At 42.2% G+C, this 22,742-nt stretch overlaps 1 protein-coding gene across 1 annotated transcript in view; it reads right to left on the bottom strand.

Moving 5' to 3' along the window:
• Positions 1-8,828: 8,828 nt before the first annotated feature.
• Positions 8,829-22,742, bottom strand: part of crk (CRK proto-oncogene, adaptor protein) — a 43,891-nt gene continuing 29,977 nt past the window's right edge. Inside the window, exon 2 of the mRNA XM_043718085.2 lies at positions 8,829-16,662. Coding sequence (XP_043574020.1) covers positions 16,525-16,662 — 138 coding nt within the window. The 3' untranslated portion in view covers positions 8,829-16,524. The remainder of the gene's footprint in view (positions 16,663-22,742) is intronic.

Here is a 22,742-nt window from a genome sequence, read left to right as displayed (position 1 = left end):
GGTTTTGAGGAGTCAGGAGGTATGTTACTCGCTGCCGTATTCCTAACCTCTGACCTGGTCTTGTAGCCACGGTGTTTATCGATTTGAACTGATTGTCACGTGTACCGAGGCACAGTGAAAAGCTTTGTCTTGTGAGCAATACAGGCAGATCACAGAGTTAAATAGTGTAGATAAATAAATAATAGGTAAACAGCAGCAAAAACAAAAACACAGGTACTGGCAACTGTTAAGAGTTTGTGAGTCTATTCAGTATTCTAACAACAGCAGGGTAGAAATGGTTTCGAAATTGGCTGGTGCACGTGTTCAGGCTTTTATACCTTCTCCCCGATGGTACAGGTTGTAGAAAAACATTGCCAGGGTGGGTGAAATGCTGGCAGCCTTACCTCGTTAGCGGGCTGGGTAGATGTAACCATTTCCAATCTTGAATGGTACAGTTCCCATAACAGGTAGTCTTACATGCAGACAGAATGCTCTCGATGGTGCACCTATAAAAGTTGGCAAGGATTTTTGCCGTCATGCCAAATTTCCTCAGTGTTGGCGGCTGAGGGGCCATCTATACAGAGATTTATAAAATTATGAGGGGCATAGATTGGATAAATAGACCAGGTCTTTACCCTGGGCTGGTTGAGTCCAAAACTAGAGAGCATAGGTTCAGGGTGAGAAGGGTATGATATAAAAAGGATCTAAGAGGCAATGTTTTCACACAGAGCATGGTACGTGTATGGAACGAGCTGCCAGAGGACATGGTGGAAGCTGGTACAATAACAACATCTTTAAAAGCATGTGGATGAATAGGAAGAGTTTAGAGGGATATAGGCCAAGTGCTGGCAAATGGGACTAGATTAGGTTAGGATATCTGGTTGGCCTGGATGAATTAGACCAAAGGGTCTGTTTCCATGCTACACATGTCTATGACAGTATGACAATTCAGAATAAGCCACATTGCTGTTGGTCTGAAGTTATATATATAGACCCAGATCAGGTAAAGACTTCGGATTTCCTTCCCTGAAGAAAATGAGTGGATCTGTCATGTTCTCGTGACAAATTAACAGCTTCATGGTCACTTTGAGTGAATTTAGAGTTTTGAAAATTAATCGCAAACTCAGACTGCCTGCTGGCACAGCTCTAGAGACAGTGGATATTTCAGGGTTTTCAGATCATTCATCAAACAACCGAGGTCAGAGTGAATCAGCTACATTAGGAGGCTGGGTTCCAGTATGTGCAGACAGGATGATTATAGATGATCTAATTGACAGTTTTCGAATAGTGATGGGTGAAATGGCCTTTTCTGAGGTCAAGGAGTGCCAACGAAGGGGACAGAGTCTCAGAGTCTGAAACCAAAGGGCATATATTTAAGGTGAGAGGGGAAAAGATTTAAAAAGGACCTAAGGGGCAACTTTTCATACAAGAGTGTTGTCCACATATGAAATGAGTCACCAGAGGAAGTGGAGGAGGCTGGTACAATTACAATATTTAAGGGGCATCTGGATGGGTATATGAATAGGAAGGGTTGAGAGGGATATGGGCCAAGAGCTGGTAAATGGCACTAGATTAACTTAGGATATGTGGTCAGCATGGACAAGTTGGACCAAAGGGGCTGATTTCATGTTATAGAGCTCTATGACTCTATATTCAGCAGAGCCTGACATGCAGAACTGCTCTGATTATCCCTGGCCAGCTAGTTTAAGAAAACTATATTGTAAGCAACATCCTCAATCTGATATGCCAGCAGAGGTCACTGCAGTCCAGAAATGCTACAGTAGAAAGGGAACATTTCACAGTAATCAGGGAAAGGAGGATTTCCAGAGACAGGATAATGTTCCACGATTCAAGAAATTACAATGTTAAGAAATGAACCATTGTCCTGTTCCTGTGTTAAGTTTCTGAGCAGCCCAGGGTAGCAGAAAGGATCTTGTATCTTTTCTAACCAGAATGGAACAAGAGGGGAAGGCAGGAATAACTGTGCTCTGCTCCCTTCCCCTCAGCATTCGCTAGTGACTCAGACTGAACAACCCATTTATGTACGGAGAAAGTGAGGACTGCAGATGCTGGAGATCAGAGCTGAAAATGTGTTGCTGGAAAAGCGCAGCAGGTCAGGCAGCATCCAGGGAACAGGAGAATCGACGTTTCGGCATGAGCCCTTCTTCAGGAATGAGGAGGGTGTGCCAAGCAGGCTAAGATAAAAGGTAGGGAGGAGAGACTTGGGGGACGGGCATTGGAAATGCGATTGGTGGAAGGAGGTTAAGGTGAGGGTGATAGGCTGGAGTGGGGGTGGGGGCGGAGAGGTCGGGAAGAAGATTGCAGGTTAGGTAGGTGGTGCTGAGTTCGAGAGTTGGGACTGAGACAAGGTGGGGGGAGGGGAAATGAGGAAACTGGAGAAATCTGAGTTCATCCCTTATGGTTGGAGGGTTCCCAGGCAGAAGATGAGGCGCTCTTCCTCCAGCCGTCGTATTGCTATGGTCTGGCAATGAAGGAGTCCAAGGACCTGCATGTCCTTGGTGGAGTGGGAGGGGGAGTTAAAGTGTTGAGCCACAGGGCAGTTGGGTTGGTTGGTCCGGGTGTCCCAGAGGTGTTCTCTGAAACAAGTAGTCGGCCTGTCTCCCTAATATAGAGGAGGCCACATCAGGTGCAGCGGATGCAATAGATGATGTGTGTGAGGTGCAGGTGAATTTATGGTGAATATGGAAGGATCCCTTGGGGCCTTGGAGGGAAGTAAGGGGGGAGGTGTGGGCACAAGTTTTGCATTTCTTGCGGTTGCAGGGGAAGGTGCCGGGAGTGGAGGTTGGGTTGGTGGGGGGTGTGGACCTGACGAGGGAGTCAGAAAGAGAGTGGTCTTTTTGGAACACAGATAGGGAAGGGGAGGGAAATATATCCCTGGTGGTGGGGTCCGTTTGGAGGTGGCGGAAATGACGACGGATGATACGATGTATCTGGAGGTTGGTGGGGTGGTAGGTGAGGACTAGTGGGGTTCTGTCCTGGTGGCGATTGGAGGGGCGAGGTTAAAGGGCGGAGGAGCGGGAAGTGGAGGTGATGCGGTGGACAGCATCGTTGACCACGTCCAGGGGGAAAATGTGGTCTTTGAAGAAAGAGGCCATCTGGGTTGTTCGGTATTGGAACTGGTCCTCCTGGGAGCAGATGCGGCGGAGACGAAGGAATTGGGAATATGGGATGGCGTTTTTACAGGGGGCAGGGTGGGAGGAGGTGTAGTCCAGGTAGCTGTGGATGTCGGTCGGTTTATAGTAAATATCCGTGTCGATTCGGTTACCCAAGATAGAAATGGAAAGGTCTAGGAAGGGGAGGGAGGAGTCTGAGACGGTCCAGGTAAATTTGAGGTCGGGGTGGAAGGTGTTGGTAAAGTGGATGAACTGTTCAACCTCCTCGTGGGAGCACGAGGCAGCGCCGATACAGTCATCGACGTAGCGGAGGAAAAGGTGGGGGGTGGTGCCAGTGTAGCTGCGGAAGATGGACTGTTCCACATATCCTACGAAGAGGCAGGCATAGCTGGGGCCCATGCAGGTGCCCATGGCTACTCCTTTGGTTTGGAGGAAGTGGGAGGATTGGAAAGAGAAGTTGTTCATGCCCGAAATGTCGATTCTCCTGCTCCTTGGACGCTGCCTGACCTGCTGCGCTTTTCCAGCAACACATTTTCAACTTATTTATGTACGTCTATTAAGAGGTCCCTTAACCAGCTCCCCATTCATACACCCATATTTGAAATGTATTTGCAACTGAAACATAGAAAGTATGGCAAAGACGACTCAGGGTGCAGGGTAGCACCTCTACCTTTGAGCCAGAAGATTAAGGTTTAAGTCCAAACCTGTTCCAGAGGTATACTAACCTCTAAACATGTTGATTAGAAATATCATTAGAAAATGTGGCAACAAATTTATACTCGGCAAGATCAAAGAGGATTGATGAGGGCAGAGCAGTAGATATGATCTATATGGGCTTCATTAAGGCGTTCAACAAGGTTCCTCATGGGACACTGGCTAGCAAGGTCAGATCTCACAGAATACAGGGAGAACTAGCCATTTGGATATAGAACTGACTGGAATGGAGAAGACAGAAGGTGGTGGTGGAGGGTTGCTTTTCAGACTGGAGGCCTGTGACCAGTGGAGTGCCTCAAGGATCGATGCTGGGTCCACTACATCATTTATAGAAATAATTTGTTTATGATCATTAGAGATATAGTTGGTAAGTTTGCAGATGGCACCAAAATTGGAGGCAAAGAAGGTTCCTCAGAGTACATGATCTTGACCAGATGGGCCAATAGGCTGAGGAGTGGCAGATGGATTTTAATTTAGATAAATGCGAGGTGCTGCAAATTGGAAAAGCAAATCTTAGCAGGACTTATACACTTCATGGTAAGGTTCTGGGGAGTGTTGCTGAACAAAGAGACCTTGGAGTGTAGGTTCATAGTTTCTGGAAAGTAGAGCTGCAAGTAGATAGAATAGTGAAGATGACGTTTGATATGCTTCCCTTTGTTTGTTAGAGCATTGAGTACAGGAGTTGGGAGGTCATGTTGTGGCTGTACAGGACATTGGTTAGGTCACTTTTGGAATGCTGCGTGCAATTCTGGTCTCCTTCCTATCGGAAGGATGTCATGAAACTTTACAATGATGTTGCCAGGATTGGAGGACATGAGCTACAAGGAGAGGTTGAATAGGCTGGGGCTGTTTTCCTCAGTGTCAGATGCTGAGGGGTGACCTTATCATGAGGGACGTGGATAGGATAGAGAGAGGGAGAGGGAGTCCAGGAGTCCACAACTGGAGGGCATAGGTTTAGGGTGAGGGGAAAGATTTAAAAGGGACTTAAAGGGCAACCTTTTCACACAGAGGGTGGTGCATGTATGGAATGAGCTGCCAGAGGTGGTGGTGGAGGCTGGTACAATTGCAGCATTTAAAAGGCATCTGGATGGATATATGAATCGGAAGGGTTCAGAAGGATATGCACCAAGTGCTGGAAAATGGGACGAGATTAGGTTGGGATCTCTGCGCGGCATGGACGAATTGGCCTGAAGGGTTTGTTTCCGTGCTGTACATCTCTATAACTATCACTCAAGCTGAATGTCATCATATCTGCTTCTAGTGGCATCGAGGGATAAATGAGGACACTGGGAATTACGCTAATCTTCACAATAAATCAGATCCTGAGATCATCCACAGTGCCGGGTTTTTAAAAATTCATGATATTGATACATTAAGTAGGCAAAAAGTTAGCAAATTGAGTATAATATGGGAAAATGTGAAGTTCATTTTGGAAGGAGATCAAAAAAAGTACAATTTAAGTGGTGAAAAACTGCAGGAAGCTGCAACACAAAAGAAACTAGGGGATACTTGTGCACGAAACACAAAATTAGTACCCAGGTGCAGCAGGTAATAAGAAAGGCTAATGGAATGTCAGCCCTCATTTCAAGGGGATTGGGGTAGAGGAGTAAGGGAATCTTACTGCAGGTGTACAAGGTGAGGCCACCATCTGGAGCACACTGAGCAGTTTTGGTCCTCTCATTTAAGCAAAGATATTATTTCAATGGTTGCAGTTCAGAGAAGGTTCACAAGGGTGGTCCCTGGCATGGAGGGAGTAAACACTGAACAGGTTGAGAGTGTACTTATTAGAGTTTCAAAGAAGGAGGTGTGATTTCACAGAAACATACAGCATTGTTAAGGGGCTTAACAGGATAGATGCAGAATGTTTACCCATTATGGAGATCTAGGCCAAGAGGGCATAGTCTCAGAAGAAAGGGGTGCCAATTAAAGACCAAGGTGAGAAGGAATTTCTTCTGAGGGTTGAGAATCTTTGGAAAGCTGTGGGGACAGAGTCCTTATATACATTCAAGGCAGCAATAGATTCTTGATCAACTGGAAAGGCCAAGGTTATGTGGAAAGGCCAGTAAAGTGGATGCGAAGAATGTGACATCCTGTTCAATGGCAGAGCAAGCTCGACGGGCCAAATGGCCTACTCCTGTTTCTTATGATGTAGGCATTACTGGCTAGGCCAGCATTTATCGTTTGTTCATTGTTGCCCTAGAGGGTGGTGGTGAACCAGCTTCTGGAACCACTGCAGTCTACATGCTGTGGGTAGACCCACAATAATGACAGGGCAGGAGTCCCAGGCCTTGGAAATCTACTGCTGTTCCTTTAATGCCACTCAGTCCAAGTCAGATGTGTGGTATAGAGGGGAACTTGCAGGGAGCAGTGTTCCTATATATCTGCAATTCTTGATGTTCTAAATGGAGGTGGATGTGGATTTGGAAGATTTCATTTCTCACTTTAAATATGGACTCTCAGAGGAAAAAAAAAAAAGTGTCCTCAGCACTGACCCTCCAAGTGCAAAACTTCCTCAGTCCTGCTGAGCAAACTCTGCACAGTCAATATACCAAAAATAAGTTGAGATATTGGGGCTCATTGAAGTGACACTAGAATTCATCAACTCTGACGAGAGAAAAGTGTTGTCAGCAAGTTATGGCTAACAGGTTCAGACTCATGTTGCAGGTGACCCAACACCAATTCCAAGACAATTAAAGATTGGCAATAAATGGCAGTAATGCCAGTGAATCCATAGAGAGACTGGAAAATATCAAAGATACAGCAGTCAGTTAAGACCAAGTCAGCAGTATACTTACAGAATATAACTAGGTTTTCTCTGGTCTCAACACCCAAATCGGAAACTCAGTTTCATTTGTCCTGTAGAAATGTCTCCTAACGCATGAATCCCATCCTGCTGAATTACACAATACACTCCCACCAACAACCCAGAGAAGTTCCAAACTTGGTGCAGATATTCCATTCCACACATGCTGGCACCTCAGTTAAATATGCACAAGTCACTACAACTTGGATATCATCCAGTCTCAACCTTATAGAGTGTAAAACCCAACATAAATCACTGAATAGGAGTAGAATGCTAACAGAAGCTGATTCCCATCTCCCCCATATCAGTGATATTAAAAGGAGAATTAAAAATAAAGCAATCTCAACTCAATGTATATGGGGGGGGGGGGGGGGGGGGGAGGAGGAGAAAAGAGGGTGATGTAGAACAAATCCCTCCTTCTCCTACATATAGCTTCATGCCAAAACAAACCCCAAGACAGACTGATAAATATGGCTTTGAATTGGAGGCCAGTTACCTGGACTTCCAGGCCCCATTTGATATGGATACACATTGGTGGGCAGGTGTTTGAAGCTAGCATCATACCACAATTCCATAACAGCCAATCCCTACCTTCAACTGTACTGCAGATTCCACTGGGAGGGGCAGTGAAAAAAGGTTCCATTAGTAAAATATCCTGAAAAATTTCATTCCACCGCCTCAGACATTTTGGGGGTACCCATGTGACATAATATAACTAAGTGTTATATATACACACACTTTTTGTTGTGGTAGTTAGGATCATAAGGGAGAGAAACAAAAAAAAAGGTAATTATTGGCCAGTTAGCTTACATGTTATCGCAAAAAAAAGTTAGCATCCATTGAGAGAATATAATAGCAGTGTCTAGACTTTAATATGTTAGCGTGACTTCAAGGGAAAATCATGCCCAACAAGTTTACTGGAATTCTGTGGTGATAACAAGCAGGAAGCAACCATAAGATGCAACATATTTGGATTTGCACAAGGTGAGAACATGGTATTAAGGTACTTCATTAGCATGGAGACAAAACTGTCTATGAGTCAGACAGCTGAGATATGGGGCATTTTCAGGATGGCAAACTGCAATCAGTGGAGTGCCAAAGGGATGAGTGTTCAAGCTAATAATATTGACAACATACACCAATGACTGGGACGAGGAAACTGAACGTACGATCAACTTTGCAGATGACAATTGGGGGGAAGGTGACAGGTACTCCAACATGCAATTGAAGGCCAGCTAAAAGGAATAACGTACATGGAAACAGATCACAAACATTGGTTGTACCCCAAATTCAGGAGGTCAAAAGGTGTTTAAAAAGAAATGTTTTTCAGGTCATAAGAAACTATTTTCTCTGATGATCGGAAGGATGTTGCGAAATTTGAAAGGATTCAGGAAAGATTTACAAGGATGCTGCCAGGGTTGGAGGATTTGAGCTGTAGGGAGAGGCTGTTTTCCCTGGAGCAGCAGAAGCTGGGGGTGACCTTAGGAGGTTTACAAAATCATGAGGGGCATGGATAGGATAAATAGACAAGGTATTTTCCCTGGGATGGGCAGTCCAGAACCAGAGGGTATAGGTTTAGGGTGAGGTGGGAAAGATATAAAGAGACCTAAGGGGCAACTTTTTCACAGAGGGTGGTACGTGTATGGAATGAGCTGCCAGAGGAAGTGGAGGAAGCTGATACAATTACAACATTTAAAAGGCATTTGGATGGGTATATGAATAGGAAGGGTTATCAGGGATTTGGGCCAGGTGCTGGCATATGGAACTAGATTGGGTTGGGATATCTGGTCAGCATGGACGAGTTGGACCGAAGGGTCTGTTTCCGTGCTGTGCATCTCTGACTCTATAACGAAGAGAAACCCCAATCAGGGGGAATAATTTCACAATTAAAGCTAGACTGTGCAAAATATCAAAAAGTACTCCTGATTTCTGAAGGGTCATGGCAATCTAGAACTCCGTCCTAAAAGAACAGGTGGAGGATGCTGGCAGTCAGATGGATCAAGGTTGGGTAAATGGATCAAAGATACAAGTTAGTTACAAAGGAAGAAGCAGAGTGGTCAAATAGACTGCCATTGCATTCCAGAGCTCATCCTAAATGTGCTTGAAACAACAGGACAGGAAGTGAGTGGACAGTCCATCAAGTGCAACGCTTTATAATATGAATAATTTCTCCATCAAACAAACAAACAAATACAGACTCATTTCTCAAGTGATTTTATTCGCTAGGTATAATAAACATACAATACAGAACATGCTACAGAAAATAAAGCTGGATTTTAATTGTCATGGAGGATAGTGTTGTAGATGACACCTTTTCATATTAACACAATGCATTAAGATCTCCACAGTAACAACCCAGAATTATCCTGAACTGATTAACAAGGGTACAAATACAGATACAAAAATAAGAATTTTAAAACATTGATTGACACTTACTGAGGGAGAGCAGTGTTAAAACAGTGGGTATGGATTCAGCTTTCCCATTTTTTTAAAAATATATTGGGGGAAAAAAAAAGGTCTAAAAATCAATCAGAAACCAAATCTTTTCCCCAGAAAGTATCTAGAGCCCCTCATTTTAAATCTCTGCCTTTAAGCAGAAATATCTCAAGTTGAAGTGTGTTGCTTTTCTTCCTGTATCCTGTAACCACTTACTGAGTCACACTTGGATTGACGGCCCAGTACCAGTCAGAATCCCAATGCATGGGTCAGCCCTGAACAGAACTGCAGAGAAAACTGAGTTCTACCTTTCTTTAAAAAAAAAGGTGTCTGGACTTCCTTTATTATTGTTTGGGCTGTGGTATTGTAGGCAATGACAGCATTTGTTGCGCAGCCCCCAAGTTGCCCTTGAACTGAGTGGCTTCTTATGTCAGAGGGCAATTGAGTCAACCACGTTGCTGAGAGTCTGGAGTCACATACAGCCAGACCAGGCAAGGACTGCAGTTATCCTTCCGTGAAAAGGGGATCAAATGTACCTTAAAAGGGTCTGGTTTAAGAGTGTCAGGCAACCACAGTAAGAAAACAAATGGTCAAATTACCAGCATATCTGGCTTGGGTTTAGTGTTTCTTGACCCATCACATTGAATTTTTCACATTCCACATTATGTCAGCCCATCAGAAAAAGCTGTCACTACCTAGATTCCCTTCAGCTTTCACTCATCGCACTGCAAATAGCAAGCTGGGGTACTACCACGTACTGGCAACTTTCCATGCATTTTCCAAATGTGCTGGCTAGCTATTTAAATATTTGAGGGTTGGGGTTAAGTCTGTAATCTCAAACTTATTTCAATTTCTGTAGGCATCCAGCCTCACCAAGATAACAAACATATTCAGGAGCAGCAAAGTTAGTTTACTTTGCCCAAGATGTCTGCATCCTCAAGTTCTCAAATTGATGGATCACAGCCACTTGGTCAAACTTCAAAATGCAAGGATAGTCTTGTATTGCAGTGCAACTAAAAACATTAATACTTCTCAATCCATACACCATTTATAAAAATTGACACATGGTCTATATGAGACCAAATAGTACAGTTCAAGTCCTCTCTCCATCCTCCCCCCAAAAATAAAATAATTTCACAACATGGGGTGACAGTTCATCACTGGGAGGTGTTCCAATAGGATGACCTGACTGTTGTACTGACTATCCAGGGATTCTCCAATTCACAGAGCAGCTAAGTCTCTGCTTTACTCTCGTATGTTCATGATTTAAAAATCAGTGTGAAGAACTCAATTCTGTTCCAGTCACTAGCCCTGAAACCTTATTACAAACTATAAGCTACACAGCTTCAGCAATTATCTACCAGAAGCAAGATCTTGTCTGTACAAAATTTTGAAATGCTCCCTATCGCATATTATTGCCAAGTGACCTGAAACCACATGTTGCTGCAATGCAGAGAAACTCCATGACTCTTTGCTGCTGCAGAATTTGCTCTATCTCCCTCATACTCAAAAATGCAGACCCTTTGGTGCAAATTCATTTACAGTCCCTAGTTATCACTCAATCCAGTGGTCCATCACTTGGGAACCTTGGTACTTGTACTTGCTTTTTGTTTTGGAGGCAGGGGTTGGGGAGCAATGTTGCATTGGATCATCTAGATCTCACTTAACATCCATGTACTTGCTCAAACTTCCGCTGTTTATGCAATCAGGAACTTTCAAATAATTACAGAAAATGATGGAAAAAGCTCAACAATTCTAGCAGCCTCTTTAGAAAGATCTGCACCCCTTAATCAGAAATGTTCTGAACAAGTTTCAGATCTGAAACTTTGACTCATTTCTCTTATGCACATAGAGTTAAAACTTCTGCAGAATCTTTTTCTTTTAAAAAGTAATTTTGGATTTCCGGTATTTGCAGCATTCACCTTACAATGAGCAGAAATGTAGTTTTTTTTTTCTTAATCTGCAGCATGGATAGGGCAGATATTGCCGCTGGCAGCCATAGGCTATTTTTCAGTAAATAAACTGGTCTCATTGGGCCATATGAAGCCAATAGAATGAATGAATGCCAGAATGGAATAGTTGGAGTCGAACAGACTATTACTTCAACATAAAGGAGCCAATTATATTAAAACTGAGCATCAGCTTATCGAAGTGAGCCTGTGTAAATGTTCAGTTCTTATAAAGTGTGATCACCAAATTAGATTTGTCCTGAAGACACAAGACGGTTACTGTAAATACTGGGGAGGAAAATAGCGTTACAAAGGCATTGATCCACAATAACATCCAATGGTTAATAGCAGCTGAGAGGAAGGAGAGATCCTCCCATTCCAATCAGCTGATTACCACCTAACCCAAAGCATCAACTAATCTTTTCTCCACAGATGTCATATCATTTGACCTTTGCAAATCCAGTCTTTTGTGAAAAGGCAAAATCCAGTGAATTTTATCATTCCAACAGTAAATGGGAGGACTTGCATACACAACCTGCAGTCATTCCTGGTCCACTGGACTCAGTTACACTGTTATATTGCCAACTTTCAGCACAAGTGTTCCAACTGTTACAAAGGCCCAAGCAGATTAGCCTGAACAATGACTGCTGACAGTGATTTGCTTAGGTATATTTTAACATTAAGCGCTGTTCTTAGATATCCATCTGCACTGCAAACTCATCAGAAGTTTTTACAACTGGGAAGGTGTTTGATATTAAGTATTCAAGACTGACAGTTGTTTGTTAAAAAGTGCTTACTACCATTAACTAGCACACAGTCTGATGCACATAAGCAGTTAATACTGCACTCGCAATAGCACTGTTGACTGTTAGCACCAGAGATTTAAATTTTAAAAATCTCACTGCTAGAAAAACACTTTTGTAGCCATTAGCTGGTTATTTCAAAATTTAAAGTATCAAGTTCCGTTGCTGCAAAAATCACTTTTACTGGCTGAAAAAAAGTTAAACAATGAACAGCTGTGCCATTTCCCAAACAGTACGGTTTGCAGTGATGAGGCTACCAGACAGGACAAATCCAAACTTTCAGAACCCATAATTCACAACTTTTAAATGCTAGATTGACAGAAAAATGAAGATTTTCTTAAATACTATAAGAGCTAATTTAAAGATTAGGATACAGACAAGTTATTGGATGGGTAGGTACTATGTAGTCCAGAAAGATAAAATAACAGTTCCCTACCCCACAATGCAAATAGCAACAAAATGGAGGCAGGTAGCAGTCTAGAGTTGTCCAATTCACTTGCCACATCAAGCAAATTGGCCACAGACATGTAGAATATTATATTCATCAGTTGAAAGATTTCAATAAGATGACATGAGAATCCTGCAGCAGCCCATTGGACCCAAGGACAGAGTTTCAGGTCTATTTAACATGAAGGCCAAGTAGAAGTAAGCAGAAAATCCTGAAAAAGTAATCTTGACCATTAAAAAAAGTCTGATGTGACAGATGTCATGGTAGAGAAGCCACCACTGGAAGAAATGAAAAGTTATTGAGCATCTTTATTGCTACACAACTGGATGCCTTGTATAGTGACTAGATGCTGTATTATTCTTTGATAGCTGCCCCCAAGTACAAAACACTACTGCTCACCTTTAGTCCCGAATTTAAAGACTTAGAGGTGACCCATGAAAAATTGTTCACATAATCCTGAATATAGATTTTTTTCCAAAAACAAAAAATCAGCCCAGAGGGTTATTAGGCAAGTGGCTGATTTAACACAAGAGCCAGCAACTTCAATAGTTACAACGGATTGGGTTAATTGGATTGATTAATCACAAGACATTTCGAAAGGCACTAGTAGGGTAATGGCAACTAATGTGAAGAGCAGCTCAGCACATCAACTTCTCACCTTCATTAATCTCAGGATCATTCTGAATCTTCCCCATCGGCCCCAAAATGACCCATTACAAGTAGCAGGAAGATGTGCTGAGCTTAAACGGTAAACTGGAAAAAGCAGGGAGTGAGTGTTAGTGACTTCACAGTAGCAAGATATTCTATAAAAGCTGAAATCCAGGTGCGTTTGCTACCTTCTTGCCCCACAGTATGTTAAAAACACCAGGAAGGGACTAAAAATGTCTATTTTCTTTTACAAGTTAATAATTGGGGCTGTAAAGGTTCTGCAACTTTATGTAGTGAGTGGAGCAGGTTCCATCCCTGGTCTGTGCTGAATTAGTGTATGGGTGCACAGTTCAGTACATAGTGATTTAAAAGTAGCACAGAAGGATGGGTTATCCAGATTGCAGTAATGATTTGGCAGAGGAACTTTAACTGGCACAAAAATTGCTGAATGGCAACTGAAGCAACATCGTAGCACACAATGGAGTAGCACAGAAAAATGAAAACCATCGAGCAAGCTCAGAGACCCGGCTCAAGTGATCAACACCACCTCTCCCATCACAGAGGTAGCTTCAATGTCCTTAACTATCAAATACTATACTATTCACACAAGCATTACATAACAAGTGTGTTAATTTAGGGTGAAGGTTTAATCATGACATGGCTGAGACTGTGCCAAGGGCCCATGATGAATTAATACATGATTAAAATACCGATTGGCACGGATGCATTAGAGCTCCAGGCTGTGCATTATTACAGCTGGGATGAGCAGAGTGACCATCAGGAAACAAAGTCCACATTAATCAATATGGTTGAGCAAAGAGTTACTGAGACTGAGGCAAGCAACCAAACAGTGTGATTAGTGTTTGGCTCTACTTCCATTGCTGTAAGGTTTTATCCAGAAAGTGCGATCTTTGTTGATCGGTTACAGTTGTTCCCTGATGGCCAACTTTTCTCCAACAGGTGCTGGCCACTCCTATTGTTCCACTGTCCATTGATTTTTAAAAGAGCATGACAACTTAATTTAGGAACATTGGTAAGTAACTGCACTTGTTAAACACCAACTAACTTCAATTTTAGCATTGCCTCAAGGACTTCAGAAAAAGTCATGTTTACACATTGGAATATAAAGGAAAGCTGAATACCAGAGTGTATAGAGAGGTTAAAGAGCTTGAAGAATACCAAGATGTCATCCAGCCACCCCCCTCAAGCCAAATTTGCCAGTCTTTCATACTAAAATTGTTTTAAAATCAAAATCCAAATCAAATACTTTTTTTTTTTAAGGTAAGATAATTCATTACTGTGAGTAAAAATCAGTGCCACCCTCTTCGTAGCTCTAATTTTTCTGACTGATGTTAAGCTTTGTCGCACATCTGTATGGCTTCTAGAAAGGAGGAAACTGAAATTTCTCACTTCTACTAAGCCCAAGTGAAAGGACAGGAGGCAATTAATAGTAGACATGAGATAAGTACATGCTAAATTTCTGTTCAACTTCTCTCATTAGCAATCTGCACAGATGGTTTGAATTAAATTTAACTCCTGACACAGATGACAAAGACACAGATAAACTACAGCTGCAAACATATTCAAAACATCTTCCTGAGGGATAGCACAGAGATCCAGTGCTTCAAGGATACGAGCAGAATAGGATTCAAATGGCAATAATTGAAGTTACATTTTACAATGGTTGCTAGCTAGATGCCATTGAAAGGAATGGTCTCTCCCACCCTCTCAATTAACACTTGAAGCCTTTCCCAGGGGACCAAACTCAGAAGGCAGCCAACCCGGATCCCACCCACATGCTATTTCTCCATGGTACTTTCTGAAACATCCACGTCCTGATGTTGCTACAGTTCCAAGTCACAAAACAAAAAAAAATTACAATCTGAAATCAGAACAAGAATTAGAAGGCAGACGAGAACTGGACTTAGGGAGAAATATTTTGCAAATTAGAGCACAACTGCAAAATGATATTTGACTATGATGTAAGTTAACTTAACATCAGTAAAACATTGAACACCCAGTCAGTTCAGAAGAATGTTTCTCAATATTTAGCTTTTCTTTATATCTTCTTGTACTATCAAGTTGATTTTTCACATGTAGAAATTATACTTGTTTGAAGAGTAACGTAATTTTATTCACACCAAAGATAGGAAGACAAGGGATTTAGTCCCTAAACAGTCTAAGTTATAGATCTGCAGAGCACTTTCATTGTTCAATAACTGTCCCGCAATGTCAATGTTCAAGCATACCTAAATATTCAACATTAGGCACAGATCCGCCAGTGAACTCAAACACCAACTTGAAATTCACTGCTCTTGGTCACCTTGGTGGACAGTTTCTACATCATTTGGAGAAAACTCACGGCTGAAATTTGTTGACCCTCTCCTCATTTAGTGTTAACGTACTTAGTGTTTCATTTTGCCGTTCTCCCAGGCATGACAGCACTTAAAATACATGATTACATTTCTTATAAAGACCTGGCCTCTTCAGAATTTTATTTTTGTCAAATTGCGAGGCCTGGGAGAAGGCTGCAACTGGAGAAAGTAGTATTTCATTTGACATTGGACTTGGCCTCATGATGAAACTTTAAAAGCACCACTTCTGTGATTTGAGTCCTCCAAAACCAATAAGGCAAGAGTTGTTTCCATGCATTGTACAGCTGATGGTCCATCTGTAGACTAGGTAGGTCAGTTGCCCATACAAGTGTAGTGTCTCTCTGAATGTGTTACCTTAAAAACATTTGTGTGTTGAAACTGTAGAACATATTCATTGGCTTATTAAAGTACCTGAAATCATCCAAAATTAGTAAGATATATTCCCAATCAGTAGTGTTTAGTATTTACAACAACGAACAGTAAAGATAATGTGTGAGGACATGTAACAAACAGAATTATTAAACTTGAACCTCTCTTCTGCTGTTGATTGGTGCAGGTGTAGGGAACAATCCCCAACCTTCAATGCTCACCCAAAATGGGCTTTTGCCATGTATAGGATGAGCAGGCTGTTCAACCACAGATGGCATCACAGCAGATGTAAATCCTGTCCTTGTTCAAGTCCACATATGCTACATATCTCTTACACCTAATCCTCTGGTTCAGGACTCTAACTGAATTCCTGCTAACTCAATGCAGAACAAAGATGGAACCAGGCCTCTGATCTGAATGGGTTGGTGTTGCAAAAACAAAAAAAGGGGGCGTTGCTATTCACTTGGCCACTGAAGAGAGTTGTTTTTAAACATATTCTCAACACATCTGACCACAGTATCCAACCAATACTTGTGTGGACATCAATTAGTGTCAACTAGAGTTAGACCAGCTCTCTAACTGGCTGCTCTGGAGCAGGCTAGATATGGAGAAAGCTGTACATCACATTGTGTGCCATAAACGCAAGCACTGATGAACAAAATCATTAAGTCAGATGAGAAGTGACATTAAAATATCTACCAGCACAGTTCTTCACTGGGATCTGCAGGCTGCAGACTCAGAGCCAGCTGTTATCTTTCTGGGTTACTGTAAACGTCAAAGGGCCAAAGTCTTCAGGGGAGAAAGTGAACTAGAGAAAACTTGTTCCCATTTGTAATTCAAATCATTGTTTTTAAAAACAAGCGCACTCAGCTTAGGTCCTCCTCAGGGTTCTGTTGATCCAGGAGTCGAACGTGGGTGAAAGGGAAGTGACCATGTTTACCATTGCATTCTCCTTCCCATTGGCCATTCACATTGATCTTGGTCACCTTCACTAGGTCACCAACCTACAGAGAAAAACAAAACAGGGTCACAACACCAGACAATATTAATATAATTTAAACAAGTCATTATCAATATGGTGCAATACAACAATTCCATAGAAGACCGAGTGTATATTACCGTTATCCCAAGAATCTTTAACACAAATGCTATGCCCATCAACAAAATCAGTGAATTTGAGGTTTCACAGTAAAGTCATCATAGGGAAGAACTGAAAGAGGCATGCATGACAGGCGTGATATCAAAAATGTTTTCACGCCCTGTTAAACAGCAGTAACAGCTGGGGGTGACATGGTGCTTCCCCACCCACCCCCTCACTATTCAGCTGTGATTAGAACATTGACAATTCCCAGGGGTATTTTAGAGTGCCTGCTTGATCTTGAGCAGACTTTGAGTCCCACATCCCAAAATCCATCAAAACTGTCGACATCCAACTTTATTATTATTATTAATGGAACGTGCAACACATATACAACCAACTATGGAGCAATGCCAAAACCAGCACTAATCACAACAGTGTTTTAGAAAGGTTTCTTGGAAAAGGACAGCCTGAACAATCACTGCAGAACTTCAGACAGGTGCCTTTAGTTTACTTAGGCACTATAAGACACAGGAACAGAATTAGGCCATTCAACCCATTGAGTCTGTCATGCTATTTGTTCACAGCTGATACTTCTAAATCGCATTGTCCTGCCACCTCCCCTTAATTTCCTAAGAATCAAGAACTGGTCCTAAATCCACTCAACGACTTGGCCAGCTCAGCCATCTTCAGCACTGGAGTTCCACAGAGTCAGCGCCATCTGACTGAAGAAAATCCTCATCTCAGTTTTAAAGGGTCATCTATTCACCCAGAGGCTGTCGTCCCAGGTCCTGGTTTCTTCTCAAAGTGGAAATATTTTCTCCATGTCAGCTCTATCCAGGCCTCTTAGTATCCTGCAAATGCAGTCTGACCAGAGACACTCAGCTTCAGCAGTAGATCTTTGCTGTTGCATTCTAGCCCTCTTGAAAATGAATGCTAACATTGGTCTTGCTAACTGCCAAGTTAACTTGCAAATTAAATCTAGAGAATCTTGAACGAGAACTCCCAAGTCCCCTTGTGCTTCAGATTTCCAAAGTTTCTCCCCTTTAGAAAATACTGTTAGTCACAAGAAAGATTGGTTGAGGCTTTTAAAAATAGAGTTTACAGGAATGATTCACACCAAATCTAGGGAAAAATCTGAAATAAATCTGAATCCACAGGGAGACAAAGTAAAGAAGGTTGTTTTGTAAATTGTATGAGGTACAAAATACAACTTTTCCCACAGGTCAGCAGGTACACATGGGCCTGAACTACACAGATCAAAATGATCCAAAGTCTGATTCCCAGCCAGCAGTAAGTTTTCTAAAACTTCAGCCAAGTTAGTCCACAACAAAAGGGCTTTACATTTGGTGTCTATACCCCTTATCGAAAGAGAGAAGAATGATTTTTACCAGAGTTCCATTTAGTTACTCCCTAGAGAAGAACAAGCATGTGAATACCAGGAGGAGAAAGCTGCACGACTTTAGTCGGAGCCCTTAGAACCAAATGAATGGAATCCAGCAATCTTCATATCTAACAATCTGAGTAAGCAGAACTCAAAAGATCTAATATAGAGAGCAATCCTATCTAGCAACATTCTTTCAAACAAAGTCACTCATTTGAAATTCGGCAGGTTCAGACTGATATATCACCTGGCTTTTACTATGCCCTTACACATCCAGAGAAGGGCTGAATCCTCCTATCAGCCACAACTATGTCAAGGGATGAGTCATTCTACAAACAAGGGAGCCATCACAGAAACTGCCCTGCTGATTTGAACAAAGTTGAGAAAGTTGGAATACTGATTTTGTTGGGGCAAAGTTGGAGGAGGAAATTAAGGAATCCGTTAAGTACATCCCTAGCATACAACAAAACAAATACTGACGAAGATTACACTTTTCATGCCAATCACAAGAACTCCCTCCCTCTTTACACTAATTTGTTTCAACGTCCCAATTCCACTTCAGGTGACCACCATCCAGGAGATCAAACCTGCAGATAGATAATCTTCAGTCTGAAGTGGTCACCATTGATTTGACAAAAAGTGGTGAGATTTATTAATAAAATATTTTTATATATAAGCCATTTTAAAAGTGTGGAGTTTAAACTAGTGGTACATGGGTAATGGCTGATTTAAGCCCTTGACAAAAGTAACTAAGGTCAGAATCCTTTCCAGGACAGTGCCCATATCAGTGTCAGAGATCACGAGACTTCAGCTAACACTGCAGTGGTGCTTGAAGATTGTTATGAACCCCAGGATGTAAATATTCAATGAATTAGATTGCCTTTGGTTTAGAAAGGATCAAGGATTAATTTTATAGTTTAGAAATCCCAAAGATTGAAACCTTTACAGGCCCTTTTGAAAGAGGCTAAACTTGGATCAGAGGTGAATATAGTCAACAAGTACAGGCCAGTTCAGGGAAAACTTTGTGTAAAAGGTAAGCTTGTGAAACTTTCAGACCAAAACAGAGTTTGATGAGAAACTGGCAGGTTATTGAAGGACTGAGAAAACTTAATTATTCAGCTTTTGGAGTATTCATGCAAGTCTTCAGTTCACAGGACAGACTGGGAAGCAGCACTCAAGTCAAACCTAAAGGTTAGACACAAAGGGAAATTTTTCAATATTTGGGTATTTGGAAAGTGGTGGTGCTACACAATATTGGTATTTTGCTTTGTGCGATAACTTTGATATTGTCTAGATTTGTTGCATTTGAACATGGACTTCAGTATCTGAGTCACCGCAAATGGTGCTGAACGTTATGCAAATCAATTGGTGAACACCCCCACTTGTGACCTTACGATGGAGGGAAGGTCATTGATGAAGCAGCTGAAGGTGGTTGGGTTGAGGACACTATCCTGACTAATTCCTGCAGGGATATTGTGACGCCAAGATGACAGACCTCCAACCACCACAACCGCCTTTGTGCGAGGTCTAACTAACCAGAAGAGTCTGGTGCTCCCCATGCCAAATTCCCATTGACTCATTTCACAAGTATGTCGCAAAGCTACAGTCAAATGCAACCTTGATGTCAAGGGCACTCTCGCACCTCACTTCTGGAATTCAGCTCTTTTATCCATGTTTGAACTTACGCTATTATTGAAGGTGTGGCACTGGCAGAACCCAAACCGAACATGAGCAAGCAATGCTGCTCGACAGCACTGTTGATGACACCTTATCACTTTAGTGATGATACGGAGTGGATTGATGGGGTGGTAATTGGCTAGGTTGGATTTGCTCTGCTTTGTGTACACTGTACAATTTTCCATATTGTCAGGTAGATGGAAGCAGTACTGGGATAGCTTGGCTAGGAGTGCTGCAAGCTCTTGAGCACAAGTCTTCAGGACTACAGGTATTGCTAGAATGTCAGGCCCCATAGCCGTTGCAGCATCCAGTACTTCCAGCTGTTTCTCAATAACATGTGAAGTCATTTAGATTGGTGGAAGACTGGCATCTTTCATGATAGCTACCTCAGGAGATAGCTAATTTGACTCACCCACCCAGCATTGCTATCTGAAGCATTTGCAACAGTATTATCTTTTACATTGATGTGCTAGCTCCGCCATTTGTGAAGATGGGAATATTGCTGGAGCTTTCTACCAACATTCATAATTTGATGTGGCAGGACTGCAAAACAGAATTATGATCAGATCCTTTGGCTGTGGAATCATTTAGTCCTGTATGTAGCTTCACCAGGTTTACCCCTCATTTGTTGGTGCCCCCAGTGTTGGTCCTTATATGCCCTCATGCATTTTTCATTGAATGGCTGATAGGTGGCAAGTAACACTTGGGCCCTACATCTGCTTGACAATATAATCTCCAATATGACAGATCATTAAAAGGTGGCAGTACAGGTAGAAAGAGCAGTTCACAAAACATACCATGTCCTCAGCTTTATTAATAAAGACAGAGTATAAAAACAGAGGAGATTGTTGAACTTGCACAAGATGCTTGTTAGCCCTGAGCTGAAGCAGTGTGTACGGTTGTGGGTACAACACTTGAAGGTTATGAAGCCGTGCGAGGGCAAGGAAGCATTTACAAGGATGGTTAAAGGGATGAGAAACTGCAGTGATGAGAGGAAGCCGCTGAGGGGAGGGTTTCAAAATCATGAGCAGGACTAGACAGGATACAATAGAAATTTGTCACATGTACTTTTACGTGAAAAATACAGTGATAAGCTTTATAAGTCACTCCACCATGGCACCTACATCAATGACAGAATTCATGCATAATAAAGCAAAAGTAAAATCAAGACAAAGTTAATCACAGTTCAGTTCATTACTCCTGGGCATGGGGAAAGTCAAGTTAGGAATGATAGAATACCCTGAAGATGCAGTTGGGACAAGACTGCCACATTGGACCACTGAATACTAGACTGGAAGCCTCCACCAAAGATGACTGTCACTCCTGGATGAGACTACCTGCTAGGCTGATGGAATACCTGGACAAAGACAAACTCACACGGGGACAAGGTTGCCACTCTGGGCCAAGACCACCTTTCTCCACCTTCAGGGAACCACAGCCTTGGCCTAGTCTGCAAGTCCAGGCAGGGGACAGTCAGCCCAGACCTGTTCCTCGCTCGCCAGGAGATCCCATGCTAGGGCTGAACTGTGTCTGGCTGCTGACAGAGCCTCCTCCTTCATCCACCAATTTCCAGTCTTAAAAAGAGAAAGAAAGTGGATGGGAGAGGACGAGCCCTGGTCTCAACCCCCCCTACATTCCTGCTCATAAAAAAGGAAGAATAAGACAGCATAAGCAAGTGCGATGCAAGATAAAACACACAAACTAGTCAGGGACTGGAATGCATTGCCTGAAACAGTGGGGGTAGGTTCAACTTAGGCATTCAAGAGTATTTTAATATAATTACTTGGTTAGAAAGTGTGCAAAAATATGGGGGAGCAAGAAAGTGATCGGCACAGGTAACAATGCTCATTGGAGAGAGAGTGCAGGGACAAGAGGCTGAATTGCCTCCTTCTGTGTTAAACAATTGAGATTTTGTGAACTCAGGAGTGTGATGGAATACAGTTAATTCTGGGATAATGTACGTTTCAGCAGCATGATTTGGTTATAATGTCACTGAAGAATTAGGGAACATTATTTTTGAGGAATTATTTGTTCTCAATAGTGCAATTCAAGGGGGGTGGGGAAAGAGTAAAATCAGTTCACATGCTTTGGTCCACACATGCACCAAAATCTCTATGCCATGCTGCATGTGCACGATGTCAGTGTCAGTCTTTGTGCTGTCCTGCGCATGTGCCTGTATCAGATGTCGACAAAGCAACTTTCTGTGAAGGGGTACTGTACAGAGCAGCTCTCTTCTAGTTTTTAAATGTATGGTGTTAAATTTACTTTTGTTTCATTGATAAATATAATTTTAACCTTCATTCAGGCTGCACTACACTGTGTTAGCCAATTGGGTGAATTTTGAGTGGTCATATTTTTTTTCCCCCACCTTTTCCCAAAGATCCCATTATTTACATTAAGTAAGGTTTCACAGGAACGCAATTATGACATCATAGGAGAACCCACTGCACTCTTCACTTGCCTAGATGAGTGCAGTTCCAACACAAGAAGCTTGATACCATTCAGGACAAAGCAACACCCAATCCATAAATTTACATTAAAAAGTCAACGTTTCACTGCAGCACTGATGCTTTGTAGCACTGCACACTACTAACTGTAAAGATGCAGTGCAGAAATTCATCAAGCCTTGCCCGACAGCATCTGCAGCACTCATGACCACTACCAATCGGAAAGACAAGGACAGCAGATGAATAAAAGCATCACCCTCCCAAGTTTCTCTCCTAGCTATTCAGCATCCTGATTTAGAAACATCACCGCTCCTTCGGTATCACTGGGTCAAAAGCCTGGAACTCCATCCCTAATGACACAGTGGGTCTGCCAAATACATGACAAGAGAAGGTATGGATGCACAATAAATGCAGCCATCGACAACCACATTCCATAAGTGAAGTTCATTAAAAGTTAAAAATTAAACTTCCATGGTAAACTAAATCTGCAGCCTCATC

The sequence above is a fragment of the Chiloscyllium plagiosum genome, unplaced genomic scaffold (genome assembly GCF_037043375.1).
Source record: "Chiloscyllium plagiosum isolate Xiang-an unplaced genomic scaffold, Cpla_swu_hap1 HiC_scaffold_31, whole genome shotgun sequence".
Taxonomy (NCBI): domain Eukaryota; kingdom Metazoa; phylum Chordata; class Chondrichthyes; order Orectolobiformes; family Hemiscylliidae; genus Chiloscyllium; species Chiloscyllium plagiosum.
This window is presented reverse-complemented; position numbering and strand designations above follow the sequence as displayed.